General features: G+C 44.2%; 1 protein-coding gene across 1 annotated transcript in view; it reads right to left on the minus strand.

Annotated features, from left to right (window-relative positions):
- The window catches only part of KPNA3 (karyopherin subunit alpha 3), a 91,347-nt gene extending 82,188 nt beyond the window's left edge, over positions 1-9,159 (minus strand). The window contains exon 1 of the mRNA XM_043891884.1: positions 8,743-9,159. Coding sequence (XP_043747819.1) covers positions 8,743-8,811 — 69 coding nt within the window. The 5' untranslated portion in view covers positions 8,812-9,159. The remainder of the gene's footprint in view (positions 1-8,742) is intronic.
- Between the last annotated feature and the right edge of the window lie 16,725 nt (positions 9,160-25,884).

Genomic DNA, 25,884 nt, shown 5'->3' on the forward strand with positions numbered 1-25,884 from the left:
TTAAAAAAATAAAACATACCTTAGGAAAATTACAATTAATGTCCTCATTCAGGAAACATTTTAAGCTTATTTTGTTCCAACCACAGCAATGGAAGTACATAGAGGCGAAACAAATAAAACATAACAAAAACATTAAAAAAATAAAAACAAAAAAAAAATTATCCAACCACAGTGAGGGAAGAAAGGCTGCTAACAACTGGGAGGATGAAGGGAGATTCAGAAAGATCTCTCAGAAGAGATGAGTATTAGGAGGGGTAGGAATTAGCCAGGCAACAGGAGGCGGCGAAGGATATTCCAGTCAGCAGGATAGCCCTGAGAATAGAAATAGCATTGGCAAGCAGGGGAGGGCAGGATTCCAGATTATGTATAAGCGTATAAGAAGTTCAGTGTTGCCAGAGCTTAAAGGCATGGTGCTGGGGGGTGAGGAATGGACACAGAACCTGGGGAAATAATCAGGTGTCAGGCTCACTGCAAAGCCTCATGAATTGAAGGAAGAACCCCACTTTGCAGGCAACTTTCAACTGCTAGATGCTAAGTAACAAGGCTGAAAGTAGGCTGGAGGCAGGGGAATAGAGAGGCAGGGCCCAAATCCTGAGACAGCAGAGATTCAAGCTACATGACTGGCATCTGACTGAACGTGGAAGATGAGGAAGGAGTCCAGGAAAGCTCTCAAATTTCAAGTCCAGGTCACGGTGAGAGTGATGATGCCATAAACAGAAAAAAGAAAAAAACAAAGGCTTTAAACACTTTGAGCTTAAGAAGCTGATGTGATGCTCATATGATTAATTTCCAGTAGATGATTAAAACAGACTTAAGTTCCCCACAATGAAATGGTTGTTAAAACTAAGGCAACTTCTGATGTGGGCAAGAAAAAGTCCACAGAGAAGCAAGTTATGGACAGAACCTCAAGGCATGCATATACTCAATGGGTAGAAAGAAGAGTTGGGAAAGACGACCCAAAAATAATCATCAATGAGGCAGAAGGACCAGGAGAGATTATATGTCCAGAGAGTGAATTCAAGAAAAGATAGTTATGGTGTTTCTGCTATAGGACATATAGAGTTCTGAAAAACTTCATGTTCTGCAAAACTAGGAAGAAAGGGAAATACATCAAGACAGCTAGAACAATAAGCACCTTTAAGACAGAACACACAGTTCATGGGAGCCAACAGGCATACTCCTCGGCTTGCTATGTTCAACTGTTTCTGTACTTCAACTACTTGTGTTCAACTCCTGTTACTTGGGAGGGCTAAACTGTTCATGTGCTGGTAAAAACCAAGTATTAGCCTACACGAATTTTGCATGAACTAACATTATTCCTCTTTAACATTCAAATATGAACTAGTTTATGTTACAGAAATATAGTAGAACAGACTGTCAATGGAGGGTCAGCCAACAGTATTAATGCCATAAAGTCAATAATAAAAGAAATTATTAATATCTTAGACTGTACTTTTCACTCCCAACTATATTATCTAATCTCTCTTAAAGAGTGCTTATTAAATAAATTGTCCATGCTGGTCAATAAGTGTCCAGTCATAATCCAAGGTCCCTAGCCTCAGTGGGCTTTTTGACAGACACCACTGTAACAGCTGTTATACACATAGAGAATTTGTTGTACGTCACAGCAATCTATACCAAAGAGGGAAAGGAAAGCTCAGAGAAAAGCATTAGAGGGAAGGAAAAAAATAGGGAATAATAGTACTAAGTATGTTACTGGTCAAGAAAGGCCCTGTGGAGAATTACTGAAGGGTTTTTTTTGAACTATAATGATATTTGGAGGAACTGCAATCTTGGTGTCTCACAGATGTATGGAGGAGTCTGAGTGAAGAAAGAGTTTGTCAGAGTGAGCCCCACTAAACAGACAGGAGAAGCAAGTATACAGGAATGTATACAAATGTACAAAATGTATAGGAAATATAAGAAGTGGTAGGTAAGGTATAAAAGGCAGAATTTTTTGTAACATTAAGTGTAGCATACTAAGGACTTTTAATTTTATCCTGAATGCAATGGGATGGATTGCCAGAAAAGTACAACAGAAAGATTTCAGAAAGATCAATCCATAAGCTACACTGGGAGGAAAGACCCAGGGAAGCCTGGGCACTGTCAGGCTGTGTAGGGGACCACGACAAGGGCCGATGCCAAGGCACAGTGGTAAGACTGGTAACAAAGACGAACATACGAGGGCTCGTCAGACGACTAACAGGAAAGTGAAGGTGAAGAAGAAGGGAATCAAAGCCAAGGATAAGGTTTTTAAGCTTGAATAGTTAGGTATATCTCTTGCCAAGAGAGGTTTCAGAGAAAGAAACAAGTTTAGTAATGCTAGTTAAATTTGAAGATAAGAAAATATTTATTTAGCCCTAGTATTAAAAACTGAAGCCAAGGAAGGAGGTTCAAGAAGGAAAGGATATATGTATATTTATAGCTGATTAACACTGTTGTGTGACAAAAACCAACAGAACATTGTAAAGTAATTATCCTCCGATTAAAAAATAAACTATCAAACTCTTACAGGAAACATATGCAGTACATTCCTTGATGTAAATCACAGCAAGATTCTGTATAACCCACCTCCTAGAATAATAGAAATAAAAACAAAAATAAACAAATAGGACCTAATTAAACTTAAAAGCTTTTACACAGCAAAGGAACTAACCAAGGTGAAAAGACAACCCTCAGAATGGGAGAAAATAACAGCAAATGAAATTGATAAAGGATTAATTTCTAAAAGGTATAAGCAGCTTATGCAGCTCAATACCAGAAAAGCAAACAACCCAATTAAAAAGTGGGTAGAAGACCTACACAGACATTTCTCCAAAGAAGACATACAGATGGCTAATAAACACATGAAAAGATGCTCAACATCACTCATTATTACAGAAATATAAATCAAAACTATAATGTGGTATCACCTCACACCAGTCAGAATGGCCATCATCAGAAAATCTACAAACAATAAATGCTGGAGAGGGTGTGGAGAAAAGGGAACCCTCTTGCTCTGCTGGTGGGAATGTAAACTGATACAGCCACTACGGAGAATAGTATGGGAATTCCTGAAAAAAAAAAAAAAACTAGGAATAAAACTACCATAAGACCTAGCAATCCCACTACTGGTATATTCCCTGAGGAAATCATAACTGAAAAAGACACATGTACCTCAATGTTCACTACAGTACTATTTACAGTAGCTAGAACATGGGAGCAGCCTAGATTCATGTCCATCAACAAATGAATGGATAAAGAAGTTGTGGTACATATATACAATGGACTATTACTCAGCCATAAAAAGGAACACATTTGAGTCAATTCTATTGAGGTAGCTGAACCTACAGAGTGAAATCAGAAAGAGAAAAACAAATATCATATATACATATATACGGAATCTAGAAAGATGGTACTGATGAACCTATTTGCAGGGCAGCAATGGAGACAAAGACAGAACAGACTTGTGGACCCAGAGTGGGAAGGAGAGGTGGGACAAACAAACAGCACCACTGAAATATATACATTCCCATACGTAAAACAGCGCTTTTCGCAGGTTAATTTTCTCTCTCTCTCTTGCTGTCCCACAGTGTAAGTTGCTCTCTCACGTTAGCTCCCTCCGATTGCCCTCAGGGCATCAGGCCCGGTCCTTACCCTAAGCAATGCCGCCTGCTCCTCTCCGTTCAGCCCCCCCTTGCTGGTGGTGGATGTGAGCGGCTGGGGTACTTTTCTGCTGGGAGTTGATTCAGGCATGTAATCTGTGGGCTTTATTTATTTTTCCTCCCAGTTAGGTTGCCCTCCGAGATTCGAAAACTTCCCCCAGACCCGCCAGTGAGAGGGTTTCCTGGTGTTTGGAAACTTCCTCTATTAGGACTCCCTTCCCAGGATGGGTCTCCGTCCCTAACTCTATTGTCTCTCTTTTTATCTTTTATATTTTGTCCTACCTCCTTTCGAAGACAAAGGGCTGCTTTTCTGGACGCCTGATGTCCTCTGCTAGCGATCAGAAGTTGTTTTGCGGAGTTTGCTCAGCGTTCAAATGCTCTTTCGATGAATTTGTAGGGGAGAAAGTGGTCTCCCCGTCCTATTCCTCCGCCATCTTAGCTCCTCCCGCTATGTAAAATAGATAGCAGGTAGGAATTTGCTGTATGATGCAGGGAGCTCAAACCTGGTGCTCTGTGACAACTTAGAAGGATGGGGTGAGGTGAGAGGGAGGTTCAAGAGGGAAGGGACACAGGTATGCCTATGGCTGATTCATGGTGATGTATGGCAGAAACCAAAACAACATTTTAGAGCATTATCCTCCAATTAAAAAATAATTTTAAAATAAATAAACAAAAGAAACAGAAGCTTAAAGTTTAAGTGATAAGGCCAAGAATATGGGTTACTATTTTTCAGTGAAACCAACAAACTGGCTTCTTACTACAGGCAAACTTTGTAAGAGTTAAAAAAAAAATAAAAGATAAATCAAAATGATAAATTGAATGTCAAAAAAATTTATTAGCAAGGTTTTAAAATAACGAAAAGGGCTTCCCAGATAGATCACCTGGTAAAGAATCTGCCTGCAATGCAGGAGAACCCGGTTTGATTCCCAGGTCAGGAAGATCCCCTGGAGAAGGGAGAGGCTACCCACTCCAGTATTCCCGAGCTTCCCTTGTGGCTCTGGTAAAGCTGGAGCTGGTAAAGACTCCGTTTGCAATGTGGGAGCCGTGGGTTTGATCCCTGGGTTGGGAGGAATAGGGATTTCTCTGATATAGTCAAGATTTCCTAATTATTTTCCCCATTTATTAACCTTCAGATGTGCATCATACAAGTCAAGTCTTAGGTTCTATTCAGTGAAGAGACAGTAAAGCACAGTAAGCAAGAGTTTTGGCTTTAGTGTCAGGCAGCTTCATTTTAAGTTTAGGTTCTGCCACCTAAAGGGACTTCCCAGGTGGCACAGTGGTCCTGGATTGGGAAGACCCCCTGGAGAAGAAAATGGCAAGCCACTCCAGTATTCTTGCCTGGAAAACCCCATGGACAGAGCAGCCTGGTGGGCTACAGTCCACAGGGTCACAGAGTTACACACGCACTGTCACTTACACCATCCGAGGCCTTGGGGCTAGCTACTTAAGAACTGTTAAGCCTCAAGCTTCCCTGGATAATAATACATACATACGTCATAAGACTAAATAACACATATAAAGAATTGATACTTGGTACAGGTACACTGTAAGCATTCAATAAATGTTAAGAATTTTTAAATAATCATTCGTTTCTGTCACAGATTAAAATATCACATCCTTGAAGTGAACATTCGACTCAGGTGGCAATTACCTGCAAGTCTGATTTATAAGTATTCACTAAATGGAATTCATTATGTATTTCCTAGTTTTAGATACAAAATCCATTCCCCCTACCTAACCCTTAAACTGCTGACCATGATAATTATTCCCTCCCCTACTTCCATCTATAAAGCTCAGGATAACCTTTATCTCCTTTCTCTCCAGTGAGCTTTACAAAGAAGAAGAGAAAAGAAGGGGAGGAGGTTCAAATTCTCATTCCATGTTAGGACCATCCCTGGTCTTAATTTTTTGGCAAATTCCTCCTTACATATGGGTAACAGTACCTTGCCTCCAAAATTTATTCTAGTTATCTCTGCCCAGTCACCTTTTTCCGTCACTGTTATCATGTTATACCTCCTAACCCTACTCTGAAATAAATTCCTTCAGATCTCCTTATCAAGAAGTTCCTTATCAACAACCTTTTGCCACAAAAATATTCTCAAACCACCACAGGCAACCTTAAAGTCCCATCTCCTCTCCTTCATCTAACTTCTCTTCTTTTTCACCCAGATGTTTATTCACTAATTTCTTGTGTGCCCGGTGCAAGTTCAGTACATCTGTTCTATAAAATTCACCAACCTTTTGTCTATGAAGCCATTCCCAACTATGAAACTGCGTTCTTCAACCCTCTCCCTAGTCACAATTTCCTGGCATAACTCCACACTTTTTTTTTTTTTTTTTAGAAAATATGTGTTTTATTCTTGCACCTAGCATCTTAACTTGTGTATTGGCTGGCTATATAATCTATAATGTTTTATCTTTTATCTAGTCTGTAGGAGAAAAGGTAGGAATGATTGATAGCTCATCAAAGTATATTTCACTGATTTTTAAACAGACTGATAATCACTACTATTTAGTCACAGAGCTAAGTTGCAACCTAAGTTTCTAGTGTAATAGTTTCTAAATAGGATAAGACTAAACTAGACAAGGTGTCTAGTGTCAGTTATACCAAATTCCACAATAAAGGCACTTGAGCAGATCTGACCCCAGTTCACCCTTTAGTCACATTTCTAGCATCCCTCTCTCTTAGCAGTCCAACTACAGTGGTAATTGAAGAGCTCTACATTCTCAGGACTCCTCAGTTACTGCTCCCTCACGTCTGAAGTGCCCCTTCCATGCCCTCTCCCTCTCCCAGGCTAACTTTCTTTCATCCTTCAGGATACTCACTCCCACTCATCCACTAGGAATCAAAGAGAACATCTCCCTTGACTGCTCAGCTCCAAGTCAGGATCTCCTCATGCATTCTCAGCATACACTTATTGATGTCACTGCACTGTAGTGATCAGTTACTTTCCTACAATCCTACTGAACTGTAAAAGTAAACACCTCGATGTACAGACTGAGCAACCTTATATACCCAACAGACAATGAATGAATGCTCATACCCACTCCATGACCTTGTGCAGCCTGTACAAGCAGTCTTGAGCTTCGTCATCTGAAGTACTCTCCTCCTGTAAAGTGGGGATAATGCTACACCTTGCTCACAAAGTTGTCCTAAGAACTAAAAGCGGTTATCAATGAAGCTCTTAGTAAAGTGCCGACCATGTGGAACTACCATTTCAATGTCTGCTACTTTTCATGCCTTAGTTTCCTTCCTGTATCCTGGGAATCGTAATGCTGTGATCAATACTTTCAGGCTGGAATGCTTAGTTAGCAACCAGGCATCTTTTTCATGTATCTAGAAGTTACTGGTTACAGTCTGATCATCAGCAGGCATTTACGTGTGCCTATTATGTGCAGGAGTCCTTTCTACATTATCACTCAGTTCCCAGAACACAACAGAGGCAAAAAAAAAAAGACAAAAGCCTGTACCAACACCCCAAAGCGGAAAGATTATTAATTACTTCGATACAAACAATACCAAACAATACCGGAATGTTTCAAACTACATTAAGCTTTGCTTTATAACTGGCCGTAAGCTTCAAGAACACTGATGGGAAAAGTTCAAAATTAACTCCTATCATCAAGTGGACCAAAAATCAGAGGCAGTCCCCAAATTTCTTGTTGCTATTCCTAAGTTTCACTTTTGCTTAAAAGTATTTCCCCTAAAAGAAGCTTAATCATGACCAGGACAGACATAGATGACCTTTATTCGTCTCAGTCAAATGGGAATTCTACGGTATTTCCTAATTAGTATTTAATTTGGCAGCTCCGAAAAACAGCCTGAGTTTTCTGTTTTTCTACAAAACAGAACGTTGAATGACATATCCCTCCCCCCCGCCACCACCTTCTCTCAAATGCATACTGTCTTAAGTCACACTGGCCTGTGAGCAAGAATGACAAAACTGCAAATTGTGTCACCTGGTATTAGAAAAGGAGGCTGTGGACCTGAAACACCTTCCCCCTAGCAAATCCAGAGGTCAGAGTCCCAGTGAAGTTTGTGCACCACACTACACAGCGTTCAGTAGCTGCAGAGAGACCTCTAGCGCTGCCTGCAGAAGCCGAGTTTGCAAACAGTACCTGCTAATGTCACCTTAATGAGACAATGGCAACATGCACGAACTGAGTGACCGCGATGAATGTTTACAGTTTTGCAACCACTTGGACATTCTACCAGCTTTGAGCAAGAGGCCCTTCCGAGCCTATGTATCCAATTTATTTCAGTACAACGTGTCAAAGGAATGATCCTTCTATGCACACCCCCTCCGCTACAAGAAAAGGCTAAGAAAACAGGTCCTGGGAGCGGAGATCGGAACACGTCTCTTCCAAAGCCCTCCACACAATAGACGGGAAACTATTGTCCACCTTCGGCTCGCTCCAAATGCCAGCGGTTAACGAGAGTACAAGCTGGGAGAAGCTCAGCATGACTGCTCCAGGGAACCGCACCGGGTTATAAGATAATGGTCCTGGCGCATCCTACCCTCCCCCATCCGCCACCCTCAAACAAGTCGGTTACCCAGCTGGTCCCCACCCCCCTCTGCGGGCCGCCACCGCCCGCCTGGGCCCGGCTCGCCGAAGGTAGGCGCGGGGACCGGCGGAGCCGAGGCTCCATGTGCGGCAGCGCGGGAGGCGCTGAGGGGGCCATGCCGGGCGGGAGGCTGCACCGCGAGCCGGGCGAGAGCCGCGCCGCCCCCTCAGCGCGAGAGACCGCGGCCGCAGCATCCCCAGCGCGCGAGGCCCCGGCCCGCGGACCCCGCCTCAGCTCCACACCTCTTCCTCGCCGACAGCAGGCCGCGCCCGCGTGACGGGGCCGAAAACCCCGGCATTTCCCGGTCTCCGCACCGGGCAGCCGCCGAGTGGCGGCTGCAGCCCGGCCCACGTACCGCCGCCCGGCCCCCCGGCAGCGGGGACGGGAGGCGGCGGCCAACTCCGACCCACCGCGGGCCGGCGAGAACCAGCCGGGTCGCGCCGGCCCCCCGCCCCTCCCCGTCGCCTCAGGGCCGGCGCGACCGGGCGGGCGAGCCGGGCGGGCCCCCCCCGGCCGCGGAAGCACACTCACCTCCACATCTCGGCCCTTATTCTTGAAGCTCTTGATACGGTGGTTCTCCAAGCCGGGGTTCTCGGCCATGGCTGCGCGCGGCTCTGGCGGCGGCTACTCCTGCGGCTGCGGCGGCGGCGGCGAGTCTTGGCGAGGGAGGGGATGGTGGGGGAGGGCGGGAGAGGGGAAGGGCGGGGGAGGGGGGAGAGGCGAGCACGTTCCGTGACGCCTCCGAGCGCGAGGTGGCAGCAGCGCCGGGGGAAGCTCGGGCCGACGGACGCGAGGGGCGGGGCGGGGCAGGAACAGCGCTGAAGGGAGCCGCGGGCGCCGGAGGGGGCTGGAGTCACGTGACGGCCTCCGGCCTGGATGCTCAACCGGCTGGACGTGCCTGACGGTTCTCGGAGTGACCACCCTCCCTTACTCTCTCACCCTCCAGAGAATCCTTCCTACAACCCTTCGAAGCTGCCAGTCCTGTGCCAGGAATGGAGCCAGACTTGGCGGCTTTCTACTGCCCGTCTAGACGCGGGGCTGTGGCCGGAAACTACAGTTCCCAGCATGCCATTCTTCGGCGAGGGTAATTCTCTCGGCCTGCAAAGCACCCAGAGAATGCCGGGAACCCTAAGCGCGCGGCTTTCTGCGCGGGGCGCTCGGAGAGCCTGGGCGCGGGGCTCCGCCCCCAAGACCGCCTCTGGGCGGGGGCATGGGCGGAGCTTCCCCGGGAGACGGCTCTTTGCGCCTATTGGGAGGGAAGGGGCGGGGCTTCCAGGGAGGCGCACCTCGCTCCCTCATCTTAGAAAATTAGAAACGAATCCATGGTTCATGCTTTGCTCCTTTGCTTGTTTGGCCGGGGTCACCTAAGACAGGACCCACCCTCACTTGCTGTTTCCTTGCTCTGCTTTGGTTTTATAATTAGCATTTATCTTCACATTACACGTATATATGTATGTGATATGTGTGTTTATGTGTGTGTGTTACCTGGTTTGCCGCATCGGAATTAGCGCAATAAAAGTAGTGACAGTGGTGGGTCTACTGCTGAAGCCCTCTGTTAATACAATTCCTGGCACATCATGAATAACCAATAAATACTTGAACTGATTAGCGCTCTAGCGTCTGTTTTTTCACCATCGTCCCAGGCCCCGTTCTGCAACCTCCACTCTGGCAGTTCCTGTATTTATGTATCCCCAATATTTATGTTTCACCACCATACATAATATCAGCGTTCAGGAAGTAGTCAAGCCCTGTTCCGCAGGCTCTCTAGTCTAGCGTCTCCCTTTAGGGTCATCGTAGGAATTGATTAAGGGAAATTTGAATCCATAACACTAATAGTTGCTTTCTGGAGCAGGTTCGCTTTGAATGTATGTGAACTAATTTAGTTTCAGAATCTCTGGCAGATATAAGTGGCGCTTGACACTGAGGTCATTCAAAGGTTGGGAGAAATATAACCGTGCAAAGATTGAAGAAGATACTCTTTCAAAATTAAGGAGACTTAGAGAACCTGAGGTTCAGGGGTCATGAATTCAGAGGCCTTTGTTGGCCTGGGTATGTCTGGGCCATTTTTGTAAGTTGGCCTGTTGATAAACACAGGCTTATTTAAAGCTTTCAGACTATTGTTGTCATATTGGACTGTGGGTCAGGCTTGGCAAAGATCCAATTTTTCAAGGGAAACAAAAAAGCTGGGTTCTTTTTTCTTCGTTTTAAAATGTCGATTCACGTTTTTTAATGCACTTTAGGGAAAAAGTCACTCAAAAACTCCAGGCCCTCACATTGTGGGCCAAATGGTCCAAACACGCATTTGATGGGGAGAAAAAAAAACACCAAAAGCTTAGAATGAATAAATAGATTACTTCAACTCTAGTTCTTAAGGTAACAGATGTTGCATGTTTGCCACTCGTTTGATTGACTGAAGGGAAACTTGCACACTGTTGTTCAAGCTCTATTACAATTTAGCAAAAATTTCTCTTTTCCAATTACTTTACCCATTTCTACCTCTTCTCTTCAATGTACTTGCTATCACCAACCACTTAAGTCATCATTTCAGAGTTTTAGGCCTATTTAGTGAGCATTTACCATGTGTCAGTGATTGCACTAACACTGGGATATATTTGTAAATAAGACAGCCTGGTATCCTGCCTTCACATAACTTCAGATCTATAACAGTAGACAGACAATAAAAAAAGTTATCCCCCAAATGTGTGATGGGTGTCAAGGCTCACAGCAGGAAGACCCTTATAACCTGCTGATTCCTAATGCATAAAGACAAGATCCCAAACAGAAGTCTACATATCACATGTCTAAAATTTTTAAGTTAAAAATCCAGCTTCCAAGCTTAAAATATATTCTAAACTTTGACAAATGTGCTTCCATTACAACCTGGAAGTCTAAGTCTGAATTTAAATTTCCTGTCTTTTTGGATGAATGTGGCTGTTTAAAGAAGCATGGTAGCCAGACCCTCGCGCACTTTTTGTTTCCCTTCTCTTCCCTGTCCTGGCTCCACCCCAGACTGGAACAGACCTTGAGAACAAGTATACATAGCCCTATTCACAATGTTCAAGTTCTGCCACTCACCTACAAAGCTTTATTCACATCTCCCTACCTGCCTCAAGAGATGCCCCTTGGCCATTGCAGAGGCCTAAATGTGCAAAGCTGCAGGATCACATGACCCCAGGAGAACAGACCCAGGAAAGAAGGCTAGGAAGATCCTGGAAGCAGGATTGGCCATTTAAACAGAGAAGCACCAGTCCCTGGTATTCAGAGCTGGGTTGAGGGGCACAGGTTCCAACCAGCATGACCACTTGGCCCCACGGACTTTCAACGGGAAGTAGTGTGGCAGAAGAGAGCCACAGTCAGGACCACTAAAAGGCAGGCTCCAGAGCAGGGTCCCTTCTTGCCCAGATCTAACTTAGTCAATTGTATGCTTTGCCATTACTCTTAGTGATTCCAATATCCACGTATCTGGTACCTTAGCCCCAGAATCTCTCTGCATTCTTTCTTGGACCAGGTTTCTGCCACTTGAAGCCCACACCAGGCCTTGAAGTCCTTCAGTTCAGTTCAGTTCAGTCGCTCAGTCATGTCCAAATCTTTGAGACCCCATGGACTGCAGCATACCAGGCTTCCCTGTCCATCACCAACTCCCGAAGCTTGCTCAAACTCATGTCCATAGAGTTGGTGATGCCACCCAACCATCTCATCCTCTGTCCTTCTCCTCCCGCCTTCAATCTTTCCCAGCATCAGGGTCTTTTCAAATGAGTCAATTCTTCGCATCAGGTGGCCAAAGTATTGAAGTTTCAGCTTCAGCATCAGTCATTCCAATGAATTTCAGGACTGATTTCCTTTATGATGGACTAGACTGGTTGGATCTCCTTGCAGTCCAAGGGACTCTCAAGAGTCTTCTTCAACACCATAGTTCAAAAGCATCAATTCTTTAGCACTCAGCTTTCTTCATGGTCCAACTCTCACATCTGTACATGATTACTGGAAAAATCATAGCTTTGACTAGAAGGACCTTTGTTGTCAATGTCTCTGTTTTTTAATATGCTGTCTAGGTTGGTCATAGCTTTTCTTCCAAAGAGCAAGCATTTTTAATTTCAAGGCTGCAGTCACCAACTGCGGTGATTTTGGAGCCCAAGAAAATAAAGTCTATCACTGTTTCCATTGTTTCCCCATCTGTTTGCCATGAAATGATGAGACCAGATGCATCAATCTTAGTTTTTTTAATGTTGAATTTTAAGCCAGCTTTTTCACTCTCCTCTTTCACTTTCATCAAGAGGTCCTTTCATTGAAGTCCTTACTCTCTGGGAAATGACTGTCACCAGTGTCTCAAATTTGGGGCGTCTCACTGTCAGCCACCATCTCCTCTTTTCCCTCATTCTAGTCTTCCTCTTTGTCCTGAAACTTCTGACAACTTTTTTTTGACAATTCTTCTTTTAAATGGATTTCTATTCCAAACATACTTTGAGTGTCCACCACCTCCCATACACGGTCTTCATCAGGCACTTGCATTAACGGACAGGGGAGCAGGGAGCAGAGCAGAGAAAGGAGGGAAAGGCTCTCTGCCTGGAGAGTCAGTCAAACTTTCTTTCTTCCTCTGACCCACTGCCCACCTTCCCAGTGGACAGTCAGGTGACGATATGCAAAGGGCAACACAAACACAACAGATCCAAGATGGAGCTCATGTGGGACTTACCCAGTGGTGCAGTGGCAAAGACTCTGAACTCACAGTGCAGGGGACAGGGGCCTGGAGTTCCAACCCTGGAAGGGGAACCAGATCCGACTGTCACAACTAAGACCAGGTGCACCCAAATTAATTAAGTAATTAAAAAAAACTTTATTGCCTGGCAAAGCAATGAAGATATCCCTTTCTACTTCATCCAAAACTCTGCCTCCGGGATTTGACTTGGCACTAGTGTACAAAGAAGCCAAGCTTTTTGTAACAACCATAAATCCAGAGGTCAGATAGAAAAGGGGCTATCATGTAGACTTTTACTAATAGGTATCTATGTTTTGTTTGTGTATCACTTTTTGTAGGAGACCTAGTCTGTTTGTTAACATTTAGCAGCAAAGGCTCCAATCTATAAATATTCAGCTCTAAAACCATTCATGGAAAACAGGATAATTGGAGGCAGCAAAAGCCTGAAAGTAAAAATCAAAAAAGCTTGGTTAAATTGTTTGACTGTAAACATACTCCTCTGTCCTTACTATGATACTTGGGTTACTCATCATTCCCTAAATGAAAACACCTAAAGGACTGAATCTTGCAGTAAGAATACAGTTCTAGGCACGACTTCTTCCCTATTTTCAAGTTGGTGTTGGAGAAGACTCTTGAGAGTCCCTTGGACAGCAAGGAGATCCAACCAGTCCATCATGAAGGAAATCAGTCCTGAATATTCATTGGAATGACTGATGCTGAAGCTGAAACTCCAATACTCTGGCCATTTGATGGGAAGAACTGATTCATTTGAAAAGATTCTGATGCTGGGAAAGATTGAAGGCAGGAGGAGAAGGGGATGACAGAGGATGAGATGGTTGGATGGCATCACTGACTCAATGGACATGAGTCTGAGTAAACTCTGGGAGTTGGGTGATGGACAGGGAGGCCTGGTGGGCTGCAGTCCATGGGGTTGCAAAGAGTCGGACACCACTGAGTGACAACTGAACTGAGCTGATATCCTTTATAATCAACACTGCCAATATATTAATAACTGTTGGTTCAGCAGTGAAGAATCTGCCTGCCAATACAGGAGATGCAGGTTCCATTCCTGGGTCAGGAAGATCCTTGGAGAAGGCAACCACAACACACTCTAGTAGTCTTGCCTGGGAAATCCCATGGACAGAGGAGCCTGGCGGGCTACAGTCCAAGAGGTCGCAAAGAGTCAGACACAACTTAGCAACTAAACAACAACAACAAAGTAAAATATACAATCAAAGCTTTCCAAAAGAAGTTTTCAAAAAAAAAAGAAGTTTTCCCCACTTACATTTTGTGAGTCTTTTAACTTTGAGGTCTACCTTCCTTTCAAATCTGTAATTTAAATGACTTTGATTTGCATAAAAGGTTATTTTTTTTTCTCCGTCTACTTGCTCACACTTGCTGTCTTGGATATCCAGATTTACTATGCATGAGACCATAGTAGCCTGTGTTTATAGACCAAACAATATGATGTCCTACAGCTATGTGTAGCCACTAGACACATGTGGCTATTAAATTTAAATTTAATTGTTTGATTAAAATTAACTAAAATTAAAAAATGATTTCTGGACTTCCCTAGTGATTCAGTGGTAAAAATTCTGCCTGCCAAAATAGGGAACAAGGGTTTGATCCCTGGTCTGGGATGATTCCACAAGTTGCTTGGCAACTAAGACCATGCACCACAACTACTGACCCCACACAACCTAGAGGCAATGCTCTGCAACAAGATAAGCCACTGCAATGAGAAGCCACACCCCGCAACTAGAGAACGGCCCCTGCTTGCCACAACTAGAGAAAGCGCAGCAACAAAGATCCAGCACAACCATAAATAAATAATATTAAAAAAAAAAAACAACTGATTTCCTCGGTTACACAAATGTCATTTCAAGTGCTCAAAAGCCACCAATACTGTGGCTACCAGACTGGAACACAGAGACATAGAACATTACCACAGAAAATTCCATGAGACAACCCTGCCTTAGAAAGGACATAGACTTAACAAGGCAGACTTTTGTTCGCGATTCCCAGGTGGCGCTAGTGGTAAAGAACCACTTGCTGCCACAGAGAACGCTGGTTCGATCCCTGAAGATCCCTGGAGAAGGAAATGGCAACCCACTCCAGTATTCTTGCCTGGGAAATCCCATGGACAGAGGAGCCTGGTGGGTTACTCCAGTATTCTTGCCTAAAGAATCTCATAGTCAGAGGAGCCTGTAGGGTTCCAAAGAGACGGACGTGACTGAACTGGCTTAGCACCACACAGCAAACATGTTCAATTCCCATCTTTTACTAGACTTGTGATCGCAAGAAAGTTCCTAAACTTCCAAAGCTTCAGTTATTTACATTATAAAGTAGAGCTAGAAATATTAATAGCTACACCCATAGTTAATGCCCAGCATATTTTAATTCCTTAATAAAACTATTAATGCATACGGATCAAAAATACAAGTTTTTTGAGGCTCTAATTTGACACCAACCAATATTTTCTTCATGCCAAGAATATTCAATAAATCTTGCTGGCTATTCAAAAAGATTTTAAAAATTAAGAGGGAAGGAATATATGTATACTTAGAGTGGCAATCCACTCCAGTATTCTTGCCTGGAGAATCCCATGGACGGAGGAGCCTGGTAGGCTACAGTCCGTGGGGTTGCAAAGAGTTGGACACGACTGAGCGACTTTACTCACTCACTCAGAGCTGATTCACGCTTACAGCAGAAACTAACACAATACTGTAAAGCAATTATTCTCCAATTAAAAATGCAATTTAAAAAAGATTTTAAAAATTAAAAACATCACAGTACACACTTTCTTTCTTTCTTTTTAATTTTTGGCTGTGCTATAAGGCATTCGGGATTTTAGCTCCCTGACCAGGGGTCAAACTCACGTCTCCTACAGTAAAAGCGCAGTCATAACCACTGGACCATCAGGGAAGTCCTCACACACACATATTTTTGTTTCTTCATTTATGACATCAAACTTTTGTAAGAGAAAACAAGTTGAATTGCCCTGGAGAAACCTAAGATGTGGGTAGCTATTTAAACCCATAAGTTGACCCAGGAGATTTCTGATTCCCAAACCATCCCTAAAATTTAATTCAGGAAGAGGTTCAGCAGATGTTCGCATTTGAACAGGATCCTCTTGGTGATCCAAGTCTGCCTTCCAGGGTGAGGAGACAAAATTCACACTCCCCGCTCCCCACCACCCTTTAGCCTGGGGATAAAACCCATGCAAATTGTGCACTCCAGGACTTTTGAAAGTACTTCAACTTATCTAAGCGTCTCTCTAGCCCCATCCACTTGCCCTACTTTCAGATCAATATGGAGCCTGCTATAACAGCCTCCAAAACCGAGAGCTGTGGATAATGTGCCCATAGAACTTAATCCCTGCCACTCTCACAGAGGGACACATTACAGATAGGAATGTGAGCCGCTAGAGCCAAGATAATTCCAGAATCACAGAACAATTGTTCTATCAACCGCAGCGACACAGAACGACCCAAACAAAAATCACCAGGAGAAGCTATGAGTAACTTACAACTCATCGTGATGTGAATTGCTAACATCACACTCATTTGGAAATTCCGGTTTTTCTGAGCTTCTCAAAGTGAAAAAGAAAAAGGAGAAGCGAGATTATGCAATGAGAAGATAAAAAGATAGAGGACAATAACCGGTCCTTATTGTTCAAAGCTAGACTGAAAAATATTCTAATTAAAGAAATCTTTAGTTTGTTTCTCCTTAGGCTTCAGTCGAGCTTTGTTTAGGTTTTCTTTCATATTAAAGAAGCACAATGAAATGAGTTATTTCTCTCTTTTTAAAAAAAAATGTGTTTATTCATTTACGGCTGTGCTGGGTCTTCGTTGCTGTGAGCAAGCTTTCTCTAGTTGCAGTGAGCAGGATCTACTCTTCGCCGTGGGGCATGGGCTTCTCCTTGCAGAGCAGGGACTCTAAAGCGTGACTTCAGCAGTTGTGGTGTACTGACTCTGTGGCCCTGCAGCACATGAGATCTCCCTGGAGCAGGGGTCAGACCTGTGCCCCCTGGATTGGCAGGTGGACTACCCGGGAAGTCTAATGAGTTGTTTCTCTCTTGTAACACTAGACAACCCAAATAATGGGGAAAGGGCTGGGACAGATGAATACATTAATAATACATAGAGAAATACCATAAGAATGTCTTCTGACCCACAGTATAAGCAGATATAATTCTAGTCACTACCAAAGGAAAATCTGCCAAGCCAAGCCTTGCCATTTGAAATAGCCATAACTCTGAAAACCTGTCTTCATTAGTAATTATTTGTTTACTGTGGAAATGAGAACAAGTAAAGAATCTGCCTGCAGTGCAGGATACCTGGGTTCAATCCCTTGGTCGGGAAGATTCCCTGGAGAAGGAAATGGCTACCCATTCCAGTATTCTTGCCTGAAGTATCCCATGGACAGAGGAGACTGGTGGGCTACAGTCCATAGGGTCTGGAAGAGTCAGACATGACTGAGCAACTAACATTTACATTTAACACGTTCTAAGCACTGTCCTAAGTGATTTACATATGTTACTAACAAGCCTACAAGGTAAGTAGATAATACCATTTCCCATTTTTATTGTTCAGTTGCTCAGTCATGTCTGACTCTTTGTGACCCCTTGGACTGCAGCATGCCAGGCTTCCCTGTCCTTCACCGTCTCCTAGAGTTTACTCAAACTCAAGTCCATTGAGTCGGTGATCCAATCCAACCATCTCATTCTCTGTTGTCCACTTCTCCTCCTGCCCTCAATCTTTCCTAGCATCAAGGTCTTTTTCAATGAGTCAGTTCTTTGCATCAGGTGGCCAAACTATTGGAGCTTCAGCTTCAGCATCAGTCCTTCCAATGAATATTCAGGGTTAATTTTGGTTGATCCCATTTTACTGACAGATCAACTGAGGCACAGAGTAGAGACTCTCCCTGGGTCACACAGCGAATCAGTGTGAGAGCCAGGATCTAAACTCAGGCAATCCGGATTCATTTTATAATCTTGCCTCTGGGGGCAGGTGGAACACTAATGAACTTAAAGAACAATTCCTTCCTATAAGCAAACCTGTGATCATACAGCAAGACTAATACAGCTATGGCTGTTTGCAGAAATCAGTTAGAAAGAACTCCAAGGGACTTCTTTCCCTGGTGGTCCAGTGGTTAGGACTGCATGCTTCCACTGCAGGGGGTGTGGGTTTGATCCCTGGTGAACTAAGATTCTGAATGCCCCTCAGTGCGACCAAAATAATAATAATAAAAAAAAAAAAAACCCTGATGGTAGCCTCTTATTGTCATCAAACCCACTTCTCCTTGGTTTTCAAAATTCTCAGTAGGAAGAGTATCTCAGCTGGCCATAATTTTTAAAAGTCAAGAAATAAATCCTGGACACATTCTTTTGGCTCTAAATCAAACTGCACCTGAAATTGGAATAGTTCGTGAAATTTTCTCTTTTTTTTTTTTTTTTAACTTATATCACTGAATAAATTCTCCTTTCAAAAGAACCTGCTTGAGTTTCAACAGAAAGACCCATAACAAATACATCCTTTTCTGCAGCCACTGTCATAAGGATTGTCTCAAGGGTGGACTCTGACCTCAGCCAGTCTATTCAGAGTGAATCTCAGGACCTTTGTGGGCAGGACCAGAAAAGAAGGTCGGTAGAAAACTGAACTTGAACCTTGGAAGACATGAGGCTGTGGAAGCCTACTCAGGGTTGCTAGAATCCACTGTTCAGAGTCCAGGGTACCCATCCAACCGAGGGAAGGTAGTCAAGAGATGTCAAGAAATGACCCCGTGACCGCATTTGAGTCCTCACTCCTTTTCAGTAACTTTAGCCAATAAGACTCTACTTTTTGCTCAAGTTATATCACTAGTGATCAAGAGTTGAAACACACTCTTTTAATATTCCTCAAATTTATCTTCTCTCTTTCTACCCTGCCTAGGATCAAGCTAGCCTTTCCTTCCTTATGCTGCTGCTGCTGCTGCTGCTAAGTCGCTTCAGTCGTGTCCGACCCTGTGCGACCCCATAGACGGCAACCCACCCGGCTCCCCCGTCCCTGGGATTCTCCAGGCAAGAACACTGGAGAGGGTTGCCATTTAGGATGCTCTAATTATCTATTTTCGCCTTACAACGACCCTGAAATGTAGCAGCTTAAAGCAATGATTCATTATTATTCTCGATTCTGTGTGTTGGCAAAGGGTGATTGTCCAGATGTATCAGTCAGCTTTACCTTATTAACAAAGGACTCCCTGACCCCCAGTGGCTTGTAACAACCAGTGTTCCTCACCCTACTATCATGTCCTCACTCTACTCTCATGCTCTGCCTCTGCTCCGTGTCTTTTCACACTCCGGGACCAAGGTTGCAGGAGTAGCTCCTGTGTGAGACATGCCAGCCCTGTGCCGGAACAGAAGAGCAAGAAGATAGGTGCAAACGTCCACAATAACCTTGAAAGCCTCAGTTCCAGTGGTGTTTATACCATGTCCTTCCACAACACATTGACCAAAGCAAGTCCCTAGCTTTGAAGGCTCCCCACAGCTGTCCAGATAAATTAGGTTGACACCCAAGGCCCTCTTGAGAGGTTAAATAAGGTAAGGAGATACATACATGCACACACACAAAAGCACAGAGAGAAGGAGATATTACATGTATAGATACACACACACAAACATGCATAGTATCCTTGCTTGCTTGCTAAGTCACTTCAGTCGTATCCGACTCTTTGCAACCCTGGGTACTGTAGCCCACCAGGCTCCTCTGTCCCTGGGATTCTCCAGGCAAGAATACTGGAGGGGGTTCCCGTGCCCCCCTCCAGGGGGTCTTCCCGACCCAGGGATTGAACTTGTGTTGCTTATGTCTCCTGAGCTGCCAGGCACGTTCTTTACCACCAGCACCACCTGGGAAGCCCATATAGTATTATACCACCCTTTATTTTTAATTTGTATTTTTTGGCCACGCCAGGCAGCATGTGGGACCTTAGTTCCTGGACCAGGGATGGAACCCACATCCCCTGGAGTGGAAGCAGAGAGTCTTAAAGTATTATCCCACTCTTGAGGAAACTTGACTTCTACATGGCAGCTTGAGGGTAAGCTCTGGAACCCGTCCTTTTCTAATCAGGGGAAATTCAGGAAGCCTCTCTCCAAACAATTGTCAGGCTTCTGTTGAGCCTGTTCTGATTGTAGGCTTCAGTTCTAGTAACTGCGATCCTCCCCTCCTTTTTCTTCAAAACTGTAGTAAGAAATACAAAACATGAAATTTACCATCTTAGCCATTTTCAAGCGTGCAGCACAATAGTGTTAGATGCACTTGCTGTGTACAGATCTCCCAAACGTCTTCATCTCTCATAACTGAAACTTTATACCCATTGAGTAATAACACCCCATTTGCCTCTACCTCTAGCCTCTGCATTCAGCCTTTTGCCCCATCTGTAGGGTCACAGTAGCTCCGCTGTGGGACTTCCCTGCCCACCTGCCAGGGCTCCTGCCAGTGATGCTTGGCTCCCTGTTGTTTTCACAGACCTTCTTCTCAAAGCCTACCACGTGGTCTGCCCTCCAGTACAGCCCCACCCAAGAGTATCTAATTTCTGCCTCCTTTCTGGATACATATATAGGAGCTGAGATAATAACACTAGTGGGAATTCCCTGGCAGTCCAGTGGTTACACACTGGGGCTTCCCAGGTGACTCAATGGTAAAGAATCTGCCTGCCAAGCAGGAGACGTGGGTTTGATCCTTGGGTAGGGAAGATCCCTTGGAGAAGGAAATGGCAACTCATGTCAGTATTCTTGTCTAGGCAATCCCATGAACAGAGGAGCCCAGCAGGCTACAGTCCATGGGGTCTCAAAAGAGTCAGATATGACTTAGCAACTAAACAACAATGACAAACCAGTGCTTAGACCTTCCTAACCACTGCCAAGGGCCCCAGGTTCAGTCCTTAGTGGGGGAACTAAGATCCCATAAACTGTGCGACTCAGCCAAAAAATAAAATTAAAACTAAAAATACAAGGTAATAATAGCATCTATAATTTATCATATATGTCCAAGTTCTAGGCATCATTCTTGATGCTTGACAGATGGATCTCTAATCCCTACATAACCTAGAAGTTATGTAAGGTAGGAAGGCTACTCCCAGGTCTTTGTTTTCATTAAGCACCACTGTTTTTTTTTTTCTTTTTTTGCCACATCACTGGGCTTGTGGGATCCTAGTTCCCAGACCTAGTTCCCTCAAAGCAGCTAGTTCTAAGCACTGAACCACTAGGGAATTTACCATCAAGCACCATTCTTGATGTAGATTTCAACCTTTCTTCAAGTTCCCCAAAACAATCCATTAGCACCAAAAGTATTTGCAAGCAATATACATTTACTGATGCCTCCCCAAAGACATGAAACAGAGCTCTACACTGCACATCCAATAGATGTCAAAATTCTCAACAGAAGTGGCTTTTCTCTGAGGTCCTCTTCTGCTGTGCTACCATCAAGTCTCCTTTTTCTTCTCCCATCTCCAAGGCTTAGCCGCCTCAATTTTATACTGAATAAAGTAACAGGTAACAGAATATGCATATATATATAGCCGCCTCAGTTTTATACTGAATAAAGTAACAGGTAACAGAATATGCATATATGTATGCATACACAACACAGGTTAAACAATAAAGTTTATTATCACTGGAAACATCATTTCTAGGTTTGGTTAATTCAGAAGCACAACAGTGTCATCAAGCACCCAACCCAGGTGCTTTCTGCCTTTTTCCTTTGCCATTCACAGAATATAAGTTTTCATCCTCAGAGTTGTTCCCCATGATCACAAGATGGCTGCCACAGCTTGAGGAATTATACCTGCGTATAACTACACTTACACGTAGAAAAGGTGGCATTTCTCACCTCATCCCCTGCCTCCCACCCTAAATCAGAAGAGAAAACGTTTCCCAGAAATATCTCAGAAGATTTATCTTTAAACTCATCCACCAGGGTTGAGTCACAGGCTTGTAGTAACTAATACTGGTGTTTTTAGCCTCTAGAGTTGGAAAGAGGGTTCTGGCAGCAAGGACAAAGGGTAGGGAGAGTTGTTGTTGAGAAATAATCCACCAGTCTTGTCCATACGAAGCAGCTTGGTATCCTGCTTACTTCCATGCTTTACAATGACTGAATGTTTAAAAGGTGAAGCTCCCTGCAACTCTAGTTCACAGCTGTCTAATATTACTCAGGGAGGCTCTTTAGAGTCCCACTCCTGCCCCTACTCTAGTGGGATTATCAAGGCAGAAAATGTTAAAACTCCTCCCTAACAGGACTTCTGGAAATATATCTTTACTGCCATCTCCATACACGTAGCCATTCAGCAAACTTTTATAACCTTGAACAGATTTGGAAACTGAGCGTGGAGTCAAACAGGCTTCAAACAGGAGTCAAACTGCAGATCAGCATCTGAATCCCAGGCTGCCTGGCTTCAATGGTCTTGCTGCCAATGAAAGCAGCAGCAGCATGCAGCGTGCTCAGTCACCCAATGGTGTCCGACTCTTTGAAACCCCATGGACTATAGTCCACCAGGTCCTCTGAGTATGGAATTTCTCAGGCAAGGATACTGGAGTGGCTCGTCCGTTTCCTTCTCCAGGGAAAATTCCTGACCCAGGGATCAAACCCACGTCTCTTGCTTGGCAGGCAAATTCTTCACTGCTGAGTGCCTGGGGAAGCATCTTCAAAGAACCAAAAAATACAGAATGGGTTTAAAATTTACCAGAAGTATAAATAACTTCTTGGCCCTGCAATAATTAAAAACTATCACAAGGTTCTAAGGAGGAATACAATTTCTGTCCCTGCCTGGCTATCTTTAAAAGATAAAATAGAGCAGCACTTTCAGCTCTTGGCTGAGAACATGGAGGCGTTTTAAAGTGTCTGAATAAATGAACACAAGCCACACTTCTGAGTTCCTGACATCCAACCCTTTAAGTGGGGCCTAGGGAGCTCTTCGTTCAACAGCAAACACTTACTGAAGGCCTGGCCCTTGACCTGAGCAAGGCGGTCTGAGGCCAAAAACCTGAATAGACAGATATTTTGGTCTCCATGTGGTCAGAGCTATTGTGGAAGTATGAACAGAAGGGCGCAGGAGTGCCAGTAAGGGAGAGGGGCAGGAGGGTGGATGTGAGAAAGGCCAAGATCGCCATCGCCCTGACTGAGGTCATGCCTGTGTTCCGGGACAGGGCAGTCACTCACTTTCAAAACAAGGACCCTGAGTCATGAGGGAAGAGCTAAACTGGATTCGGAACACGCTGTAACACAAGGTGCGTGCATGCACGCTGTGTCGCTTCAGTCATGTCCGACTCTTTGCGACCCCATCGACTGTAGCCCACCAGGCTCCTCTGTCCATGGGGATTCTCCAGGCAAGAACACTGGAGTGCGTTGCCATGACCTCCTCCAGGGGATCTTCCCAACCCAGGGATCAGACCCAAATCTCCTGCGGCTCCTGAACTGCAGGCAAAGGAGTCTTTACCACTGAGCCCCAGGGGAAGCCCATAACACAAGGCAGGGGGGTGAGAAATGTTTTGGAAAGATTTGCTTCCAAAATGGTTTACAGGAAAACATTTTAGCAATTCTTTTTTTTTTTTTTTTTTTAGAGCAATTCTAAATGTAAATTTCAGGGTTTCATTTGTCTTGAAGCTTGGCTTATGGAACACTTCATGTGGCTTATGTACTTACTTCAAATAATATACCAAGTAATTTGCATACACAATCTTGTTTAAAGTTTACAATAATCCTGTGAGATAGGTAGTCCTATTTTTCCAATTAAAAAAAATGTTCTTTTTAAATTTTTAATTCTTCCACTCTCCTTTCTTCTTTTAGGTGTAGGAACTAAGGATCAGACAGGTTAAGCAATTTGTCCAAGGTCATTCAGTTCCTAATTAACAGACCCAGATTCTGACATTCCCTGTCACGTGATCAAGATGCGTCTAGGAAACTCATTCTTGGAAAATATTATTTCAAGGGAAAGGTAGTTATAGGTTAGTACACTGGATCCAAGTAGAAAATAGGCGTCCTGTATTTATACTTCAGCAGAAAAGCAACAAAAACAGCCATTGAGGTTGAATGATCCATCAGTAGAAAGGAGAGGAGAACCATTTTTTTAAATGGATACTGAACGATGCTCTATTCTCACATGTATTTTTATAACAAAGTATTTATTAAGGAAATCAGTTTTAGGGAGAATAGTTTTGCCACTCTGATTATCTGTTTAGGCTATATTTTCTAAATCTTGGGCAAATTTACAGACACACTGAAAAATGTGAATGGGAACACTACTGAACTGAGACCCTTCCAGTCAGAGTTGTCCATCCCCTTGACTGCTTTTCAGAAATGTAGGTTCTCAAGCCCCTCTCCAGACCTGGTAGGTGGTTGGTGGTTTAGTTGCTAAGTTGTGTCCAACTCTTTGTGACCCCATGGACTGTAGCCTGCCAGGCTCCTCTGTCCATGGGATTTTCCAGGCGGGAATACTGGAGTGGGTTGCCATTTCCTTCTTTAGGGGGTCTTCCCAACCCAAGGATCAAATCCCAGTCTCCTACATTACAGGTAGATTCTTTACCGACTGAGCCACCAGGGAAGCCAGGATGCCCACGTGTTTCGAGTGCACACGGAGCCTGAGGAGCATGCTTCTCCACGTGGATCTCTTTCTCTGGCCTCCTCCCTCCCATCCTGGATAACATTCTGTGAGTCTATGAAAATCAAGAACACAGTAGGTCATGTGATGGACTCAAAAAGATAAAGTTTATATCCAAACATTTACTATCTCTTTAACTGGACTTGTTTTTACTATAACTTTATCTAGTAACTCCTTTTCCATAGATTTTTAGGGAGACCTATGGCGATACAGGGCTTCCTAGGTGGTACTAGTGGTAATGAACATGCCTGCCAATACAGGAGTTGCAAGAGACATGGGTTCGATCCCTGGATCGGGAAGATCCTCTGGAGGAGAGCATGGCAACTCACTGCAGTATTCTTGCCTGGAGAGTGCCACGGACAGAGAAACTTGGCAGGCTACAGACCATAGGGTCTCACAGAGTTGGACACGACTGAAGTGACTTAAGATCATGGCATCGGGTCCCATCACCTCATGGGAAATAGATGGGGAGACAGTGGAAACAGTGTCAGACTTTATTTTTTTAGGCTCCAAAATCACTGCACATGGTGACTGCAGCCATGAAATTAAAAGACACTTACTCCTTGGAAGGAAAGTTATGACCAACCTAAATAGCATATTAAAAAGCAGAGACATTACTTTGCCAACAAAGGTCTGTCTAGTCAAGGCTGTGATTTTTCCAGTGGTCATGTATGGATGTGAGAGTTGGACTGTGAAGAAATCTGAGCACCGAAAAATTGATGTTTGAGAGGGTGTTTGAGAAGACTCTTGAGAGTCCCTTGGACTGCAAGGAGATCCAACCAGTCCATCCTGAAGGAGATGAGTCCTGGGTGTTCATTGGAAGGACTGATGCTGAAGCTGAAACTCCAATACTTTGGCCACCTCATGCGAGAAGTTGGCTCGTTGGAAAAGACCCTGATGCTGGGAGGGATTGGGGGCAGGAGGAGAAGGGGACGACAGAGGATGAGATGGCTGCATGGCATCACCGACTCAATGGGCATGAGTTTGAGTAAACTCCGGGAGTTGGTGACGGACAGGGAGCCCTGGCGTGCTGCGATTCATGGGGTCGCAAAGAGTCGGACACGACTGAGCGACTGAACTGAACTGAACTGAACTGAAAGTGACTTATCACACATGCACACACATGGTCATACAAGAAAAAAGGGGGAAATAACAGGGAAAAAGAAGTCAATGGGAAGAAAAAGGAGGGAACTGTGGTTTCCCCATGGCACAGACCCATCATAAAAAAAACTCTTTAATACATTACTGAATTTCTGCAAAGGTTGGATGCAATGCCCATTACCTGATGTGCCCACTGGGTTGTCTGGCTTTTGAACAACGATCCCTCCCATCAGAGACCCTCTGCT

The sequence above is a fragment of the Cervus elaphus genome, chromosome 30, assembly GCF_910594005.1.
Source record: "Cervus elaphus chromosome 30, mCerEla1.1, whole genome shotgun sequence".
Lineage (NCBI taxonomy): Eukaryota > Metazoa > Chordata > Mammalia > Artiodactyla > Cervidae > Cervus > Cervus elaphus.